Source organism: Myodes glareolus, chromosome 22 (assembly GCF_982192425.1).
Source record: "Myodes glareolus chromosome 22, mMyoGla1.1, whole genome shotgun sequence".
In the NCBI taxonomy this organism is placed as follows: Eukaryota; Metazoa; Chordata; class Mammalia; order Rodentia; family Cricetidae; genus Myodes; species Myodes glareolus.
In genome coordinates, this window is record NC_142047.1 from 55,922,791 (window position 1) to 55,941,685 (window position 18,895).

The 18,895-nt window shown below is 47.9% G+C and overlaps 1 protein-coding gene across 1 annotated transcript in view; it reads right to left on the reverse strand.

Annotated features, from left to right (window-relative positions):
- Pcnx2 (pecanex 2) overlaps positions 1 to 18,126 on the reverse strand; it is a 149,321-nt gene extending 131,195 nt beyond the window's left edge. Inside the window, exons 1-5 of the mRNA XM_087900604.1 lie at positions 17,779 to 18,126; positions 11,468 to 11,673; positions 10,296 to 10,413; positions 9,658 to 9,694; positions 7,018 to 8,322 (exon numbers count right to left, since the gene is read on the reverse strand). Of these exons, the coding sequence (XP_087756730.1) occupies positions 7,018 to 8,322; positions 9,658 to 9,694; positions 10,296 to 10,413; positions 11,468 to 11,673; positions 17,779 to 17,931 (1,819 nt within the window). The 5' untranslated portion in view covers positions 17,932 to 18,126. The remainder of the gene's footprint in view (positions 1 to 7,017; positions 8,323 to 9,657; positions 9,695 to 10,295; positions 10,414 to 11,467; positions 11,674 to 17,778) is intronic.
- Positions 18,127 to 18,895: the final 769 nt, after the last annotated feature.

The following is an 18,895-nucleotide window of genomic DNA, read 5'->3' on the forward strand; positions in this document are numbered from 1 at the left end:
CTTAATCCAGGTGTTTGCTCTTACACCAGAGCTCACTGGAGTTCTTATTTCCCTAGACGTGAAATATTTTTCATAAAATGAACCAGCACTAAAGATGCTTAGTTAGGGTTTCTATTACTGAAGAGACACCATGACCACAGCAACTTTTATAAAGGAAAGCATTTAATTGGGGCTGGATTACAGTGAGGAAGTTTAGTCCATTGTCATCGTGGTGGGAAGCATGGTGGCAGGCAGGCAGATATGGTGCTGGAGAAGTAGCTGAGAGTTCTACATCTAGACCAGCAGGCAGCAGGAAGAGAGAGTGACACTGGGCCTGGCTTGAGCTTCTGAAACTTCAAAGCCCATCTCCAGTGGCACACTTGCTCCAACAAGATCACACTTGCTCCAACAAGGCCACACCTCCTAATGGTGCCACTCCCTATGAGCCTATAGGGCCATTTTCATTCAAACCACTATATACTCTCTTTTTTTTTAAATTTATTTTTTCATGCAAAAATTTACACTTTCTCCCCTACTCCCATTCCCCTCCCGCTCCTTCCATTCACTTTCCTCCCTCCCTCCTTCATCCAGGCCTAGGAAGCTTTGCATCCAAATAGACTAAGGCCCCAAAAAGCCAGTACAAACTCCCTTTTAATACTATCATATTTACTTAAAGATTAATGCTCTCAAATGCCACTAGATAATCTCCAAAGTCACCCTAACATGGTTACACCTGCAGATACAGTGTGGCATGTTAGCAAGGCCCTTGCAAACTTAACGTCTTTCACTTCCTGGTGGTGTAGATATTTCTTCAGAATGGAAACACTTTCTCCAGGACCCAAGCTCACAACTGGAGGACACTTACAAGCTTCACAGCAAGAAGCCCCCATCCTCACGAAGGAGTTGAGTAAAACCCTCCTGGCTTTAAGTTGTCCCCCAGACAGCTGATCTACTTGCTCTGAGGAAATGTTTGCTTGTTCTGAGCTCTTGCCCTGCCTTCAGAGAGCCAGGATGGTGGGCATGCACCACCACACCCAGCTCTAAGCTTTGAGTGGTGCATGATTTTCCACAGTCTTGAGTGGAAGGATAATGTGAGGGCTGAGGACCGTTCGCTGCCCTTCCCTGCACAACTCAGCTGAGAGACAGCGTCCTGATGGGAACTAGAAGCCCCACCCTAGCTCCGATCAGATCCGAGGTCAAGCTGTACCCTCCTGTCAATGAGAACTATGACTAGAGGAGATGGCACAGAATTCCAATGTCACCTCACATGGTCATCTGGCCATACAAGCACATTCTAGAACAGGGCATTCAGAATACAGTCACCAATTATTCTTCAAAGAGAGAATACACACATGGCAAAACTCAAGAGGCCCGAGAATCACCGAAGCCTCTTGGGTTCCAATAGCCTCTAGGCACAAGACTTGTTTGGCCCTTCTCTTCTTTTCTGAAGGAGATACACAGTCTAGTCCTACTCTTGAGGCAGAGAGACAGAGGAATCAAAGGGACACAGAAAAGGCAGTCTGGAGTCTAGCTAAAGCCTCACTCCATCTGACAGGATGCCAGCACCGTTAACAGTCTGTCACAGTTGCTGACAGACAGACAATATTCCTTTTCTTTGGAGAGTCTTTGAATAAGATTGCTAAAATAGCAAGAACTCCTTGCTTAAGGTGTAGATATGGCCACAATCCCTCTCCAGGTGTGACCCTGAGTTTCCTGAGACTCTTACAGACAAGAGTATAAATGTTTGTTTACAGTGAAGGTATCTGTCACAGTTTGCTTCTCTGCTGATGACATAGAACACTCTGACCTAAAAGCAACTTGAAGTGAAAGGGGTTTCTTTTTTTTTTAAATATTTATTTATTTATTATGTATACAATATTCTGTCTGTGTGTATGCCTGCAGGCCAGAAGAGGGCACCAGACCTCATTACAGATGGTTGTGAGCCACCATGTGGTTGCCGGGAATTGAACTCAGGACCTTTGGAAGAGCAGGCAATGCTCTTAACCACTGAGTCATCTCTCCAGCCCCCGGAAAGGGGTTTCTTTTAGCATGTAGGGTACAGTCCATCATTGAGGGAAGCCAAGGTAGGGACCACAGGGGAACACTGCCTACAGGCTTGCTTCCCCTCTCCTGCTGAGCTGCCTTTCTTATATACCCCAGGGATACCATACCCACAGAGCACTGGGCCCTCCTCCATCAATTAGCAATCAAATAAAGGCCCCACAGACAAGTCCACAGGTTAATCCAATTCTCAGGTTAAGCAGCTCTCCAAACGAGGCTGTCTCTCCCTAGGTGTGTCATGCTGATAGATTAGTCATCACAGAGCTGACCTTTCCCTGTGGTCCAGGTGACAGCTGTGCTTCCACGTAGTAAACCCCAGGGACCACCTTAGCGTTTCGCTTCCATCCCTCAGCAACCCTTTGTGATGTGACCCTAGATGCCACCAAAACCGTGGTGTACAACTACTATAAAGACACTTGGGGGTGAGCCTGTTGAAAAGCCCCCCACTCTCTCAGGTGTGTCCTGGTCTTTCCCTAAATACCGCTCTATTAACTGACACATGTGTATCTGTTTTAAATACTGCTGTATTAACTGACACATTTGTATCTGTTTTAAATACCGCTCTATTAACTGACACATGTGTATCTGTTTTAAATACTGCTGTATTAACTGACACATTTGTATCTGCTTTAAATACAGCTCTAGTAACTGACACATGTGTATCTATTTTAAATACCGCTCTATTAACTGACACATTTGTATCTATTTTAAGCTTTTTCTCTTAACTGATTGCAACACTGCCACACACTGGCTCATCCTGAAATTGCTTTCTATGGTGCAGTCAAGAATCCCAACTTCACCTAAGTAATGGTCTCTGTCAGTGACAGCATGGTGCCGAGTCTCCGGCCTATGTCCTTTGACCACTGGCACTTCCTCCTTTGGGACCATCACACTCTCAACTGCCAACCCTGGTCCTCTCACAGAACACCCATGCTGTGGTTTGAACGTGAAATGTCCCTCGCAAGCCCATCCTTCTGTATATGTGTTGCTTTTATTAGTTAATAAATAAAGCTGCTTTGGCCTATGACAGGGCAGAATACAGCCAGGCTGGAAGAGATTTATAGAGAGAATAGGCAGAGTCACAGAGATGCCATGCAACTGCCAAAGGAGACAGACATCAGAACCTTACCAGTAAGCCACAGCCTTGTGCCAATACACAGATTAATAGAAATTGGTTAATTTAAGATGTAAGAGTTTGTTAATAAGAAGCCTGAGCTAATGTGCCAAGCAGTGATGCAATTAATATAGTTTCTGTGTGATTATTCGGGTCTGGGTGACCGGGAAATGAAAGAACAGTCTCTGTTTGGAGTGTCTGGTTAGTGGTACCATTTGGGAAGTGTGGTTGGGATGAGAATGTCCTCCATGGGCTCATATATTTGCATACTTGGTCCCCAGTTAGTAGGACTGTTTGGGAAGGATTAGAAGGTGCAGCTTTGTAGGAGGAAGTGTGTCACTTGGGTTTTGAGATTTTAAAAGCCCACCTCTTTCTCTCTCTCTCTCTCTCTCTCTTTCTCTCTGCCTCATGCTTGTGGATGGAAATGTGAGCTCTCAGCTTCTACTCCAGGGCCTGCCTGCCTGCCTGACTGTCTGCTACCAGGCTCCCCACCATAATAGCCACAGACTCATCCCTCTGAAATTGTAAGTCCCCAATAAACTCTTCCTTCTGTAAGTTGCCTTGGTCATGGCTTCTCTTCAGGGCAATATAAGAAAGGAACTAGGACAGGAAGGAACTATTGGGAGATGGGGTATCACTAGAAGAAATGGGTTACTGGTGGAGGACCCTAGAGGATTTATAGCTAGGCCCCACTTCCTGTTTACTCTCTGCTCTTGTTTCCCCCTCCCCAACAAATGCCCCAGCTGCACATTCCTGCCACCATGCTTTTCCCCTCTATGGCCAACTACACTCCATCACAATGAGCCAAAATAAACCCTTTCATGGGTTGCTTATCATCTGTTAGTCAAAGCAATAAGAAAGAACTAATCCAGCTAGCTGAAGCCCCACCTCCTTACAGCCTGGCTGTATTTCTATGAGGTGTAGCCTTAAATATCAACTTGCCACAGCCTACCATCACTCAGGAAGACAGCGATAAGGAGGGATTGTTTGCATCAAGTTGGCCTATCACACATCTTTTGGGGACCATCTTGATTGCTTTAACTGGTGAGGAGATCCACTCGGAGTGTGGCTGGCACCACTTCAGGGTCTGGGCCTCCCACGTTGTAAGAGTAAAGAAGTCTAGGAACCAAGCAAGTAGGCGAACAAGGATGAGGTCATTCTCTCTTTGCTCTTGGCTACGACTGTGACATAACTGGCTGCTTGTGTCCCTGCCTTGACTTCCCCGCAGTGACGGACTGTAACCTGAAACTGTGTGTCAGCTGAATAAGCCCTGTCTCCCACAAGCTGCTCTTGGCCAGGGTGACTGAACCCAACTGACAAGCAGTTTAAGGAAGATGGACTCTGAAAGAGACAAGCTGAATAAGCCTTGAGTGGCCTGAGGGGACACAGAAGAAGACACATGTAATCCTAGCACTGGGAAAGGAAGAAACAGGAGGCTCAGGTGTCTAAGTAATCCTCAGCTACATAGCAAGTTTGCGCCCAGCCTGGGTTACAGGAGACCCTGTCTCAAAAGGACTGTAAAGGGGTGAGGGTGAGGTTGTAGCTCAGTTGGTGGAGCACTTGTCCAGCATGCACAGGGTCCTGGGTTTGACCTCAGTGTGGCATAAATTGTGTGTGGTGGTGCACGCTTGATGTCCCAGGATTTGGGAGGCGGAAGAGGGAAGTCTTAAGTTCAAAGATCATCCTGGTGACACTGAGTTCTAGACTAATGTGGGCTACAGGTGACCAGTGAGACGGTTCACTGGGTAAAGGCACTTGCCTTGACATCTGAGGACATGAGTTTGATTCCTGGCACTCACATGGGAGAAGACAAGAACTCGGAGTTGTCCTCTGGCCTCCCCACGCATGCCATGGCATGCACCACCTCTCTCCACACATAATAAATAAATAAGCTTAAAGAACTCTTATCTCAAAAAATATCTCTACCTTTGATGCATGTGTTGTCTGTCTGTTTCAGATTCAACTGAACTGGAGGAAGTTGCTCAGAGCAGCCACTGTGGAATTGTCCTGAGAGCCAAGAATGACCAGCAGCTAAGCAAACGCTGCCCTGAGTGTCACGGTCACAGTCAGTAGCCTTGTGCACCCGCTCGGCGCAGGCACATGCAGAATGATGCGAACACCACAGCATCATGGGACTTTAAAGCTAAACAATACAATAACTGTGGTTTGGCGGCATTATTTTTATCAAAGGGGAAACTGGAAACTGCTTCCCTTGCAAACAAACCCCTCTAGAAAACATGGTTTGATGGTGATGAGCAGGGGCCCTGAAGCAGGCTGCCACCACTGGCCTCAGGTAGACACCTCCTGTACTCATTGGGTAACTTGGGGAAAGCAATGACAATCGTTGTGCCTCGACTTTAAAGGAGGAACAACTATTGTATTCAAAACACCATGGCATACGGAGAATAACACTCAAATTCTGAGTACTTAGTGAGGTTTCTGGTACTGATAACTGATGTCAGTGTTAGCAAAAGAAGAATGAGTGAGGACCTTCCTCAGGTAAGACAGGATGTAGCCACTCTAGCCGAGGAAATAAAGGGCTCAAGACTGCACCTGGCATGAATCAAGAACATCAGAAGGACTTGCTATGATGTGTGCAACTTGGAAGTACTAGGAGGTTCCACATTCTGGAACATAATTTTGTAGGGAAAGTAAGGGTGTGTGTGTGTGTGTGTGTGTGTGTGTGTGCGCGCGCGTGCGCGCATGCCTGAATGTATGCAAGTGCACACAGAGCCAGGGATAAACATCAGGTATCTTCCTAGACTGTTCTTACCTTTGTTTTTGAGACAGAATCTATCGTTGAATCTAGAGCTCGCCAGTTCAGCTGGACTGGTTGGTCAGTGGTTCCCCAAAGATTCTCCTACCTCCATCTCCCCAGTTCTGTGATTACAGACACGCACTGCCCTATCTGGGTTTCTTTCCCCCATGGGTCTTAGGGGATCTAACTGCTCATGTGCAAACACCTAATCAGCTGAGTCATCCCTGGTACCCAACGCAGGGTCCTTAACAGAAACATGCTTTGTGTTGAGCTTCCCAGCAGGCTTGTCACCTCTGCTGGAAGAGACGCTTGTTTCCCAGCAGCTGGAACCATAGAAAAAACGATTTCTTCTTTCCCTGGAAATAAACACCCTTGGCTTCTAGAGAAGCTGGCAGCTCCTTGTAAAGCCTTCATATTTCTGTGGAGCGAGCAGATGCATGTGCACCCCCCACCCCGAAAACCTGAATCTGGAAATTCCCCAAGATCCGGAACTTTCTGAGCAGCAACGTGGCATTGCAAGAGGAAACTTAAACCTGACCTCATGTGACAAGGCACAGTTAGAATACAAGCACATAGCCCACCCGGGGCTGTGTATGGGGTAGAGCCAGAAAAGGAACGAGTGTTGACATTCCCATGAGCATCGTGGGTCTTACCTGAAAAACACCTCATTGTGTGCAGCCGAATATTCTAAAAACTGAAAACATCCCAAATCTGACACATAGCAGTTCCACAGCTCAGGACCAGTACGTGTAATAAGTATGGGGAGCAGAAATAAGCAACATTGTTGGGGAGATGGCTCAATCCATAAACTCTTGCCTCACAAGCACGCGGAGCTGAGTTCAGATTCCCAGAATCTACAATAAAAGCTGGGTGCCGCGGCATATAATCCCAATGCTGCACGATGGGAGGTGGGGACAGATAGCTCCCTGGGAGCTCATAGACTAGCTAGCCTGGCCTATGTAATGAGCTAGCCTGGTCTACATAATGAGGACCACACACACACAATGCAACAGAGCAGCCCCTGAGAGCTGATGCCCTAGATCGGGTAGCACAGGCGAAGGGAAGACACTGTGATGTCATCAGAGAGAAGCAGTTGGAGTCTTACCTGCAGGACCCTGATCTGCTCCTTTCTGCTCTGCTGCTGAGTCGGAGGCCACCCCTTTGGAGGTGTTGATGGATTCCAGTAGGGAGACAAACTCTAGGAAGTTGGATTCATTTGGAATCTGCCCTTCCTTGGCTTCCAGGTCTGATTTGGATGTGGGGATGGGTTTCTCGCTGTCGCCGGCCACCTCCTTGGGACTCCGGTTCAAGAAGACATCAGTCGCACTGTCCACGCTGAGCACACGGGTGTGCCTTTTCTCATGGCCGCTCTTACAAGACGCTGGGTCCAGGTTAGCCTGGCCCTCCCTGCTCTCTTCAGACTCGGGGTCCACCCTGGGTGTGAGCGGAGCAGGGGTGGGGCCTGGTTCCCAGGCTTGCTGTGGGGTGGGACTGCCATTTCTGGTGCTACACTCCATGTCCCCAGATCCACAACCAAGACAATGATCAGATGACACCATCTGCGTTCTCCCTGAGGTCCTTTCTCCCTCATTTCTTTCAGGACAAGAGATGCCTCTCCCTCCTCCGTCCTCAGTTAATTCAAGGGTTATCAAAGGAATTCTGACCTGCTCAGAATCTGCAGGACCGGCCACTCCTGGACCAGAAGGCTCTGCATCCAGCCTGACACTGGTTCGATCAGAGCTGGTTACCTTCAGGTGCAGGGAACTCTCCAGGTCACTTGTGGAGTTTGGAGCGCTGCTCATCGTGATGACTATTTTAATGGGCTCGTGCAGACTCAGTGGTTCTCCAGGCTGGGAGGTATCAATGAGGGTCACCGCAACCTCGCCATCAGAGTCAGCCACTTCCTGGTTCAAGGGTGGCTCCACCTGACCAGATGTTTGGGTCAGCTCCTCCTCCTCTGTGGGTTTGGCCAGGACGGTGTTATGCTGGTCGCAGTTGCTGCTCAGACTGCCCTGAGGTGTTCTGCTCTGTGACTGTGCCCTGGTGGGGCCCTGGGGACAACTGGGGCCCTGTGGAATCAGAGCTGAGTGCTCACTGCCCCACGGCTGGAAGGAGGTGTCAGTTTCTAGTAAGTCATACTGGGACAGGGACAGATGTGGCAACTTCTTCAAGGCTCCAGTGTTCACCAGGCCACTCTCAGACCTGTGTCGGGCTGGGCGCTGGCTAGCGCCCCCCGGCTCTTTCCCTTTTCTTCCTGTGAGGATCTCTGTGGTAACTGGCTTCACTGGTCCTGCTGGTCTGGGGGTGGGCTCCGGTGTACGTCCCTGAGATGCAGATAGGCTTTCCGACTTGATGCCAGGTGAGGTAGATGACACCACTGCCTCTGGTTGATCCTCTGACAGAACAACGCCTGAAATGAATGACGGGGGTGGCGCGAGACACGTTCACCATGATGTTTAATGCTTCAGAGTGAGACATTAAAACCAAAACCAGCAGCAAATACTCCAATGCTTGTGTGTGTACTTGAGTGTAAGCAAACATACCTATCCATGGGCCCAAGGTCAATCTCAGCTGCCATTCTTTCAGACACCACTCACCTTGTTCTTTGAGTCAGGGGTCTCTCGCCAGTCTGAAACTTACCCATTGGACTAGGCTGGCTGACTGATGAGCCTTGGGAATCCCCCTGTCTCTGTATCCTGAGAGCTGGGTTTGCAAGCATGTACCAGTACACCTAGGATTTTTATGTGGGCTCTAGGGATCTGGCTTGGGTTCTCACATTTACGAGGCAAGCACTCTGCCCATGAGCCAGCCTAGCCCTGGTGCTTACTCTAAAAAAATGCCTGTTTTCCTGGGCTCTCGAGAGGTCTGAACGACAACCGTGATTCCTTCTTTCATTTTCTTTTCCTGTGCTGGAGCCTCAAGAGGCAGAGAAGTGGGGTCTAAATCACGTACTCACTCAGGCCTTGTGGCTGGAAGGGGCTTGGTTCTGCTCTCCGTCACCTTCCCATCTTGAGCAAGTTACATGACCCCTCTAGACCGGTGGTTCCCAGCCTTTCTAATGCCACGATTCTTTAATACTGTTTCTCATGTCGTGGTGACCCCCAGCCATAAAAATCATTTCATTGCTTCTTCATAACTGCTATTTTACTGCTGTTATGAATAGTCATGTGAATATCTGAATTGCAGGATATCTGAAATATGACCCCTATGGGGGTCAAGACCACGGGTTGAGAAACACTGCAAAACCAAGAGAAACAACAGTGGTCCAGTCAACAGGTCGGACAAGCTCTTCCTTTGCTCTGTGGGGATCACTTTGTGTGCCATACGACACTCTAAGTATCATCCTGGCCTTCGCCTGCTTGATGTCAGCAGCACTCGGTTCCCACTGTGACAATCAAAAAGCCTTCAGTATGGTCACATGTCCCATGGGAGCAGGGCCCTCCAAGAAAGACTCACAGCTCTGACCCTTAACATCTTCGCCTCAGAGCTGGAGAGGCAACTCGGAGTTAAGGGTGCTTAAAGCTTTTCTAGGGGAGCCCAGTTCCGTTCCCTACAAACGGCAGCTCACAGCTGGTAACCCCAGCTCACGGGTGTCTGGTGCCATCTTCTGGCCTCTCTACATATCTGCACTCATTGTGCGAACTTGTGTGCACACACAGAAATACACACGTATACACATGATTTAAAAATTAACTTTTCCGGGGATGTGGCTGTCATTAACTATCCAACAGGGACAACACTCTACCTTTGAGGTCTTCTACCGTCTCCTGTGCTGGCAATTCCTGCGGAAACAGGAAACAAACATCAATACAGGAGTCAGCCCACTGCACATTCCGAGCGGTCCACACAGCTGGCCACCACCCTTGTCCCTCCAGTAGCCACTCAGTCTGTCTAACTGATACATAGGCAAGGGACACCTCAGCGTCTGTGCCTCTTAAGTGTTTATAAAGTGGGCAAAAAAAATGGACTCTAAAACATATCTCAGTGCAGACATCCTCCCAAGATGGCTGCACAGTGATGGAAACGGGGAGGATGGTAACGAGGAATTAACACCAGAAACAATATGGCGTAGCTGTCATGGATGGAGAACTGTAAAGCTATCTGACAGGAACAGTGATACATTGTTTTTCCAAGAAGCAGAAAGCCATGGGGAAAGAGATGAAGTTTGCTACAAGTAGGAGGCACTAACAATCTGACGACCTCATGGCTGATGGACACATGAGAGGACATGGGTACTCTGGGAACACACAGAAGGTGAAGTCTGATGGTCCTAAGTACACGGGCCATTTCTGCAGCGCACAGCATGAGAGGCACAGCAAACCAAAGAGACCACTGCAGCTGCCCCCCCATGCTCCATTCTGGGGCTGGGGCGTGAACACCAACCAATGGCGAGGAACGCTGAGAGTGGACGCTCTGTCCTCGGGAGCTGCAGCGGAGCGGTGGTGTGGACAGGCTCCCTCGAGGCTCCTCCTTCTTGGCGCTGTGAATCTGCCTGTTATTGCTGACCCAGGGTGAGAAAGAGCAGATGTTACCAGAGAGCCAGGCTCTTCAGTGTGCCTCCCTGTTACCCCAAACTGTTTCCCTCAGGTCTATTTCTTATATACAAATCCTATTTTTAATAGCACATAAGTTTTCCCCGAAAATTAGAGAAATTTCTCTCTTCCTCTCCATCTCACCCTTTCCCCCCACCTCTGCACATGTGCAGGTGTGTGTTTGTACCTGTGGAAGCCAGAGGGAGCTCAACCTGAGGTATAGCTTGTTTGCCATCTACCTCGTTTGTTGAAACAATGTGTCTCATTGGTCTGGAACTTGCTTATTTGGCTGGGTCGGTGGCCAACAAACTGTACAGATCCCAACAATGGGATTATAAGACTACATCACCATGCCTGGATTTTTACATGAATTCTGGGGATCAAGCCCAGGTCCTCATGTATCCTCCCCAGCCTGAGAGACATACCTTCAAACTATAAGAGAATGACAGAGGCATGGTGACCTTGGGTGTCCTTCAAGCATTGACCTCCAAACCTCATTGTGTCGTGTGTGATCTCTATAACAAGGTACACTATTCTTTATGATTCTTTGGTATACTCTGTAAACTTAAGTAACAAGATTAAATACTTAAGTAGAATAGTTAGCATTGTTAAGTCTAAGCCAAGTGAATTTTAGAACTTAGTGTAAAGCCATATTGGTGGTCAGATAAAATATCCAGATTGCAAAAATTAATTTTATGAAAGTTTAGCTTTAAATGTAAGCAAAGTACAGAGACCCATGTCAGCCTGGGATGTTTGCCCTCATACATAACTCATATGTAGGAGGCACCTTTTGCTCACCATGCACCCATAGATGACGCTGCACTCCCAACTCTACTGCCTCCACCTTCCAAGTGCACACATCAGCATACAAGATTTTTGTAGTGCAGAGAATTGAGCCCAGGTCGCTGGGGATGCTAGGCAAGGGCCCTACAGACTTAGATACAGTCCCACCCTACAGAGCGCCATTTTCACCAGAACCAAATCCTTCCTATTGGGAGTGGGTGCTCATCTGGACAAGGTTACCTTGGGTTTTTGTGACTGGCCGTGCGCTGGCTGCTGGCCTCTCCCTCTGGTCTTCGCTTGTTCCTCTTTCGCGGGGACTGGCGCTGGATCACTTCTCCCTTATCGAACATGAGGTGCAGGCGGTAGCTGACAAGCTTGATGATCGCAAAGAGAGTGGTCACAGCGCCGCAGTAGAACAGCGCAGTGAGGACGCTTGGAGGGAAGGCCTGCGGAGAGGAGAGGGAGAGGATGCTCATGCCTGCGGGCTTCTACCTTGTTTTAAACCTCAGCGCAATTCAACTGTTTACTGAGCAAAAGTCAGTCAAGATTTCAAGTTCTTGGGGATTTTCTCCGGCTAGAATCTCCAAAGCAAAAGAGTTGTATTATTTATTTACCCTTGGTCTTTTTTGCTTCCCAGGTTCTGAACAGCGACTTTGATGGCCAATGGTTGTACTAAGCTCTTTGATTTTTATACATATTATGCTTCATCACCGGAATCTGGATTACTAAGCATGTTGCTATAAGTAGCAGGACTCAGCCTTTACATAATGTATGCACCAAGCCACGCATCAACATGCTGTTATTATGTGAATTAAAATAGGGCTGGGAACACAGATCAGTTGAGGCTGGAGAGATGGCTCAGCCAGTAAAATGCTTGCCACACAAACATGAGGACCTAAGTTAAATCCCCATACCTCACATGAAAAAGCCTGGCAGTGCTAAGAAGTCAGAAACAGGAGGACTCTGGGTACCCAGCAAGCACTGAGATGCTAGCATCTCTAATTTCCATCGCCATTCTTGCAGCCACTATCCACCCTGTATCCTTAAAACTATACCTGAATGTGCTATTTACTTATTAATCTCCAAACCATAGACACTATTGACAATTCAGACACAGTTTTAAATGGAACAAGGAGCCATAGAGCAAGTGTTTTGCTTGCTGGTGGGTAGATTCGCTGTGTCCCTACATAAGAAGGAAACTGTGGAGCAAGCCAGGCAACTCGCTGTGTTAGTGACTTTTCACACTGCTGTCCCCAAGTGCCTGACAAGAAACGACTTCAGGGAGGGGGGCTCATTTTGTCTCACACTTTAAAGCATTAATTCTCAGCCTGTGGGTCATGACCCCTTTGTGGGGGTGGGGTCAAAGAACCCTTTCACAACTATTGTCTAAGACTATCTGCATATCATATATTTACATTATGATTCATAGCAGTAACAAAAATTGCAGTTATGAAGTAGCAACAAAAATAATTTTAAGGTTGGGGTCACCACAACATGAGGAGAAGGGGTCACGGCATTAGGAAGGTTGAGGAGCACAGTTTTAAAGGTAAATGGCCCAGGCTGGAGAGGAAGCAAGGCAGCAGGCAGTTCCCACACTGGCAGACGTACATTGGTGGGACTCCAAACCTCTCCAGATCTTGATGAAACAGGAAGCAGAGAGTGGACAGGAAGTGGGACTGGGCTTTATGACCCCAATGCCCACCCTCTGCGAACCACTTCCTCCAGTGAGGCTTCATCGCCCAAAGGCTCCAGAACCTTCCCAAACAGTGCCATGGCTGGGAAGCACGCATTCCAACAAGAGAGCCTGTTAGTGACAGTTTACATGCAAGCCCCAGCAAATATTTTCTAATGAAAGATCTTTTCAAGGGTTCCTGGGGCATATCTCCTCTGGACAGACATTTTTCTTCTTTCCTGGTTATTAAGTACTGAGGTGTAGTCTTTGTTTTAGAAACACGTTAACAAGACAAAGAAGAGCAATGGAATATGTTTCAGCTTTCTTCTATTTTTTTATTCTTTCCCCCATTTTCCTTAGATGTATAGGATGTGTGTGTGTGACTGTATGTGTGTGTGGCATGCATGTTGGCATATGTGTGGGAACTTATGAACATAGGTGAATGTGCATGTGGAGACCCGAGGTTGAGATCGGGAATCATCCTCCACCTTATCCACTGAGGCAGGGTCTCACAACCAAACCCAGAGCTCACAGGCATGGCTTGTCTCACTTAACCAGCTCACTCTGGGATTCCCTGTCTGCTCTCTGAGGCTGGAATTACAGGTGGGCTGCCAAACCAACGCAATGTTCTATGTGAATTCTGAGCATCTAAACTCCGGTCCTCATATTTGCTCTTCAAGTCCCTTAACTGCAGAGCCAGTATTCCATCTGCCTTTTCTTTTGAGACGGTAAAGATTCAGGACATAGACACACCATGCAAGATAAATTTTTTATGTCAGAGAATCAAAGGACCAGAAGATTCTTAATGGACTTCACAGACCAAAAAGTCTATATTTAAGACAAATCAATAGTCATAAATACGATAAAGACATTGTTGTTTGATCTAATGGTCTATAATTTATTTTTTTCATGGGAAGGGATGAGGGGAAACTGGAAATGAATATAGTGCTGGGTGGTGGAAGAGGAAGAAGGTGGGGGAAGGAAGAGAGCTGGGACTGAATAAGAAAGATTGTGACGAACAGAGGTGAGAGACTGCCAGGCCTGAAGGGCTGAGCATCTCAGACACCATGGGCCTGAGAACTTTAATGCTAGCTGTTGTCCAAGAGTAGAGAGGCGAAGAGCTCAAACACATGCCTTTGTATTAGCTGAACATCCTAATGCTGGATGTGTATTGGGGAGCTGCGATACTAATGGGTGCCTCCTGTTTCTGCTCACTGCTTTGAGAAGCTAAAGATGACCTGAGCTGCTGGGATGCTGGGACCACTGATGATTAAATCCCAAGTGACTAGCTGCTAAAGCCTAGAGTAATAGGCTTCTGAAGATCTCAGGGCTTGAGATGTGAGCTTCTGGGTCTTCCAGTCCAGCCCTTGGGGACCCAGGATTCCCAGTGACTAAATTGTATCTCCTTGCATACCAAGAGTCCCTATCCAGGTAGAGTAGAAGAGCCCTGGGAAGATGACTGGGTACCACTGAGCATCAGAAGCAGTGCTGATGGGATAGGCTGAAAGTGCCTGCCACCCACGCATGAGGACCTGAGTGGAAACCCCTAGTATCCATTGTAAAAGCATAGGTGACAATGTATGCTTGCAATCCCAGATCTGGAGAGATGGAGGCAGAAAGATTTCTGGAACTTACTAGCCATCCAGTCTAGTAGAATTGCAGAACTCTAGGTTCAGAGAGACTTTGTCTCAAAAGCTAAGATGGGTAGTAATTGAAGTAGACACCCCATGTCAAAAGTTGGCTTCTACACAGTCATGGGCTGTATGTATATATCACATAGACACACAAATGTGAGCCGGGAAGTGGTGGCACACACCTTTAATCCCAGCACTTGGGAGGCAGAGGTGGGCAGATCTCTGTAAGTTCAAGGCCAGCCTGGTCTACAGAATGAGTGACAAGCAGACTCCAAAGTTACACACAGAAACTCTGTCTCGAAAAAACAAATAAGCAAACGAAATATTTCTATGAAGTAAACAATAACAAACAGAACACGGCTAGTGAGCAAAGGTAAGAGAACACTCTCTTCAGCAGAAGCCTACCAGCTGAGAAAGCCTGGAAGAAGGGAGGTGGAAAGTCGGCACATTGTAACTACTATTGTGCCAAGTATTTTAAGCCAGAGTACAGTAGTCACTGAGTTTAAAACTGATGGCAATGAAATCTGTATAGCTTTCAATTCACCTATTGCTAAATGCAGAAAGGGGATACATACTTCACAGTGCAGAAACCTAGCAGACTTCACACTGATCAGTGACCACAGTCAACAGCTGCATTAATGGCAGTGGGAGGTGGGAATAACAAGCCACGCCCCCCAATATGCTGCAGGAAGACACAGCATTTTTCAGTATTGCCTTCTCCAAACTCCTAGTCAAAATGTAACCCCCAGAAAACAGAGAGATACAAATTTAGAAACACTGTACAGAACAGATTTAAATGCTCCAGAAAGCAAAAGAGGATGAGGACCCTCTGGAGTAAAGGTGAATCAAAGATCTAGAAGCCTTGCAAGATCCTTGAATAAATCTTAGATTCAGAAAAAGCAAGACCCTCTACTGCATAGGACATGACGGAGAAAATCTGCTCGGAAAGCACACGTCAGACACTAGCAGTGTCTCAGTCTCCACGTGAGGATGATGTGGGTGACTCATTCCTCTCAGGAGACACAGTGCTGTTGTTATGCAGGCAGTGCCTTGTGGTCCATCACTTATTTTGAAACAGTATAACACATTTTTAATATGTAAAAGACATAAAGTCAGCAGTGGAGTAAACACGTGAAACTTGTGATGGTGAATCTGGATTGTCAATGTCCCAGAATCTAGAATCACACAAAGGCAAGTCCCTGGGCTTGTCTGTAAAGGGGTTTCTAGACTGAGCTAATTCAGGCTGGAGAGCTCATCCTGAATATGGACGGCGCCACCCCAGGGGTTGGGGTCTCAAGCTGAATAAAAAAGAAATGAGCTGAGCACTATCATTCACCTGCCTCTGCTTCCTGACTGAGGATTATGGGGCCAACTTCCTGTCACCAAGCTTTGAGATTACATCCAAAAGACTAGCTGTTCAGACACATCTTCCCACCACCTCTCTCTGGAGGGGCCTCCACCTTAAAAACTAAGGGCTAGGTAGGTCCAACATCAGTCCAATAAGCTGGTAAGTCCAGGTCCAAGCCCAGACTGATCCAGACAAGATTTCACATATACTGTCTCACTGAACTCCACTGCACCCACAAACTGGCTATAGCAGCCCATAAGATAGCTCAGTGTACCCACTGCTACCAAGCCTTATAACCTCCTTTTGATCCACCAAGCCCACATAGTGGAATTCCTGCAAGTTGTCCTCTGACCCCTCCACATGCCTGCAAGCACACACACACACTCGCACCCCACCATCACCACCCCAAATACACATATATACCACACACAACACACACAACACACACCTCAACCCCATACCACACACATCACACACACACATGTATCACACCCAGAGCACACCACACATACGACACACACACACACACCACATGCACCTCAACCCCCAAACCACACACACACGCATACATCACAATATACACTACACACATGCACACAGCATACACATACCACCACACACACACAGCATATGAACACACACACCACACCACAGCACACGTACACACACCACACACACCACCATTCCCCACAAATAAATAAAATGTAAGGATAAAACCGTGATTGTATTCTTCCTCTTTTTTTTTTTTTTAAAGTTGAGAAAATGAAAAGTCAGAGTGAGTTAAGTTCTTTCAAGCTTCTAAAACTGGGAAAAACTGGAACCAGAGTTCAACTGAGGCAGTTTGCCTTCCGAACCACAGCTCTGGACTAACTGCCAGAAAAGGAGCCAGAGTCTAGGGATGCCAAGCCACCAGGTATCTCAAATGTCAGACTCGGAACCTGTCAGCCATGCAAACTCATTGAAGATTTTGTGGAGGAGAACACGATCGTGGGCTGTTTAGGGATGAAGTCCTTCACAGGCACATCTGACCGGACTCCTAACTCAACAGCAGGCAGTTTGTTAAGGAGGTTTCACCATGGCTTCAACTACCTATGTGTCTAACTGACCTATGAAGGTCATCTATGTAATCTCTCAGCAAGCGTTCGCTAGTACCCTCATGGTGTCCATCCCGGAGGAGGAGGTGTCACACTGCTCTGGCATACCATATACGACATTTATCCACTCCTGTGTCCCCCACCCCCACCTTCTATACACCATGGTGTGGGAATTGCAAAGTAACTGATGGTAGAATCTGCCTTCCTAAAGCAAAACAGGAAGCAAGGAGAGGAGAAAAAAAAAACAAAAACAAAAAAAACAACAAACAACCGAAATCAGGTCGCCTGGGAGAATTTATATTGCCTCTTCATTGTGACTCTGCAGGCAGCGTTATAGCAGATACCATCCCGAGCCGTGAGGCCTAGGGTTGGGTACCCATAAGCCAGTCTCAACAGTTCCCCAGCAGGGCCTGACTCATCCAGGCAGACGGCATCAATTCTTAATGAGCCCACAGTCCCCGAAGTCCTAGGTACTTCTTCCCTGTGACTCCCTGGTGTCCTGCAGGATTGCTGTCCCAAATCCCCCACATTCTCCAGGCCCTACTTCTCAAAAGTCACTGTCCCCTTCCCAGCCCAGGTCTAGTCTCTGACTTCCCGTCCCCTTCCTACTTTCTCCTTCACAACCTTTCTCCCTCTTCTGTTTTGTTCTTTCTAGCTCATTCATCTCCTATCTTCTCTCCCCTTTCCTCTTTTCCTCTTGTTAATTTTCCTTCCCTCCTTTTCTTCGTCCTCCTTATTCCCTTCCTGTTTCTCCTCCTCCTCCTCCTCCCCCGCCCCCATCCATTCCTAAGCTGGAGACTCACCAGGTGCAGAGTCAGAGGAAGCAGCAGCAGGAACAGCCACAGGTAGAGGTGGCAGCTGTTGGTGAATTTGCTATGCTCGGGGTCATGGTACCAGCCCCCTGTGAGTGCGGCCCACACGCCCTGCCTGAGCAGCTGTAACACCTGGGACGCCATGCCCGCAGAGTCGGACAGGGGCCGTGCGTGCCCTGAGGCTCAGCACCTTGGGGGCTCAGTACGGTGCTGTACGCGGGTGTGCTCCAGTCGTGCCTCCTCCCCCGCCGCCTCCACCCAACCCCCGGCAGACGCTGGACAGCGCGGACCGGTACAGCGCGGTGCTGGAGCCGGCCAATGTTGCCGGGCAGGTGCGCGCCATGTCCAAGGGAAGGAGGATTTTCCCATCATGCTTCGCGACGACTGCTCAAGGATGCTCCCGCGGCTCCGCCCTGCGCCCACTTCAGAAGGAGCTCGATCCCTCCCTCTTCCTTCCTGGTGGCTAGGGCTCCACCTGACTTTCTCTCTGAGACTCCCAGGAGTGAGTTTGCTAGGTGTGAGGACCAAGAATGTTTCCGTGTGAGAGACACAGACAGAAAACCCCTTGGCTTTTGTTTTTGTTTTGCCACCGGTATCAAAAGGTTTGTCTAACCTCAAGGCTCAGCCTTGCAGAACTCCAAATAATTTTATCTGAGCTCCATCTGCGGGGCTTTGGTCCCTGTGACCTTGGCTGGCGACAAACCAGAGGTCTGAAGTTTTATGCTCCCTCTGTTTGTCTCTCACTGACAGCAGCGTTTTCTCTCTGACTTTTTCTCCTTCGCCTTCAATTGAGCGCACAGAGACGACAACCATCTTTCTGAAATAATCTTTGGAGTTTCAATTAGTCAGTGGTGTTTTTATTTTGCATTGTTTAATTTTATTTGTGAGGCAGGGTCTCACTCTGTAGACTGAAGGGGCTTGGAAGATATTATGTGACTCAGGCCGGCCTGAAACGTTATGGCAGTCCTCCAGAGTACTGAGATTACAAGCGTGAGCAATTGCATATAGTTCTCCACCTTTTTATATTTCACCTTTTCCTGAATATTATCTGGGATAGTAATCTACCTTTCGTCCAGACGAAGGGGAAAAGAAGAGGGGGGGGGGGGGA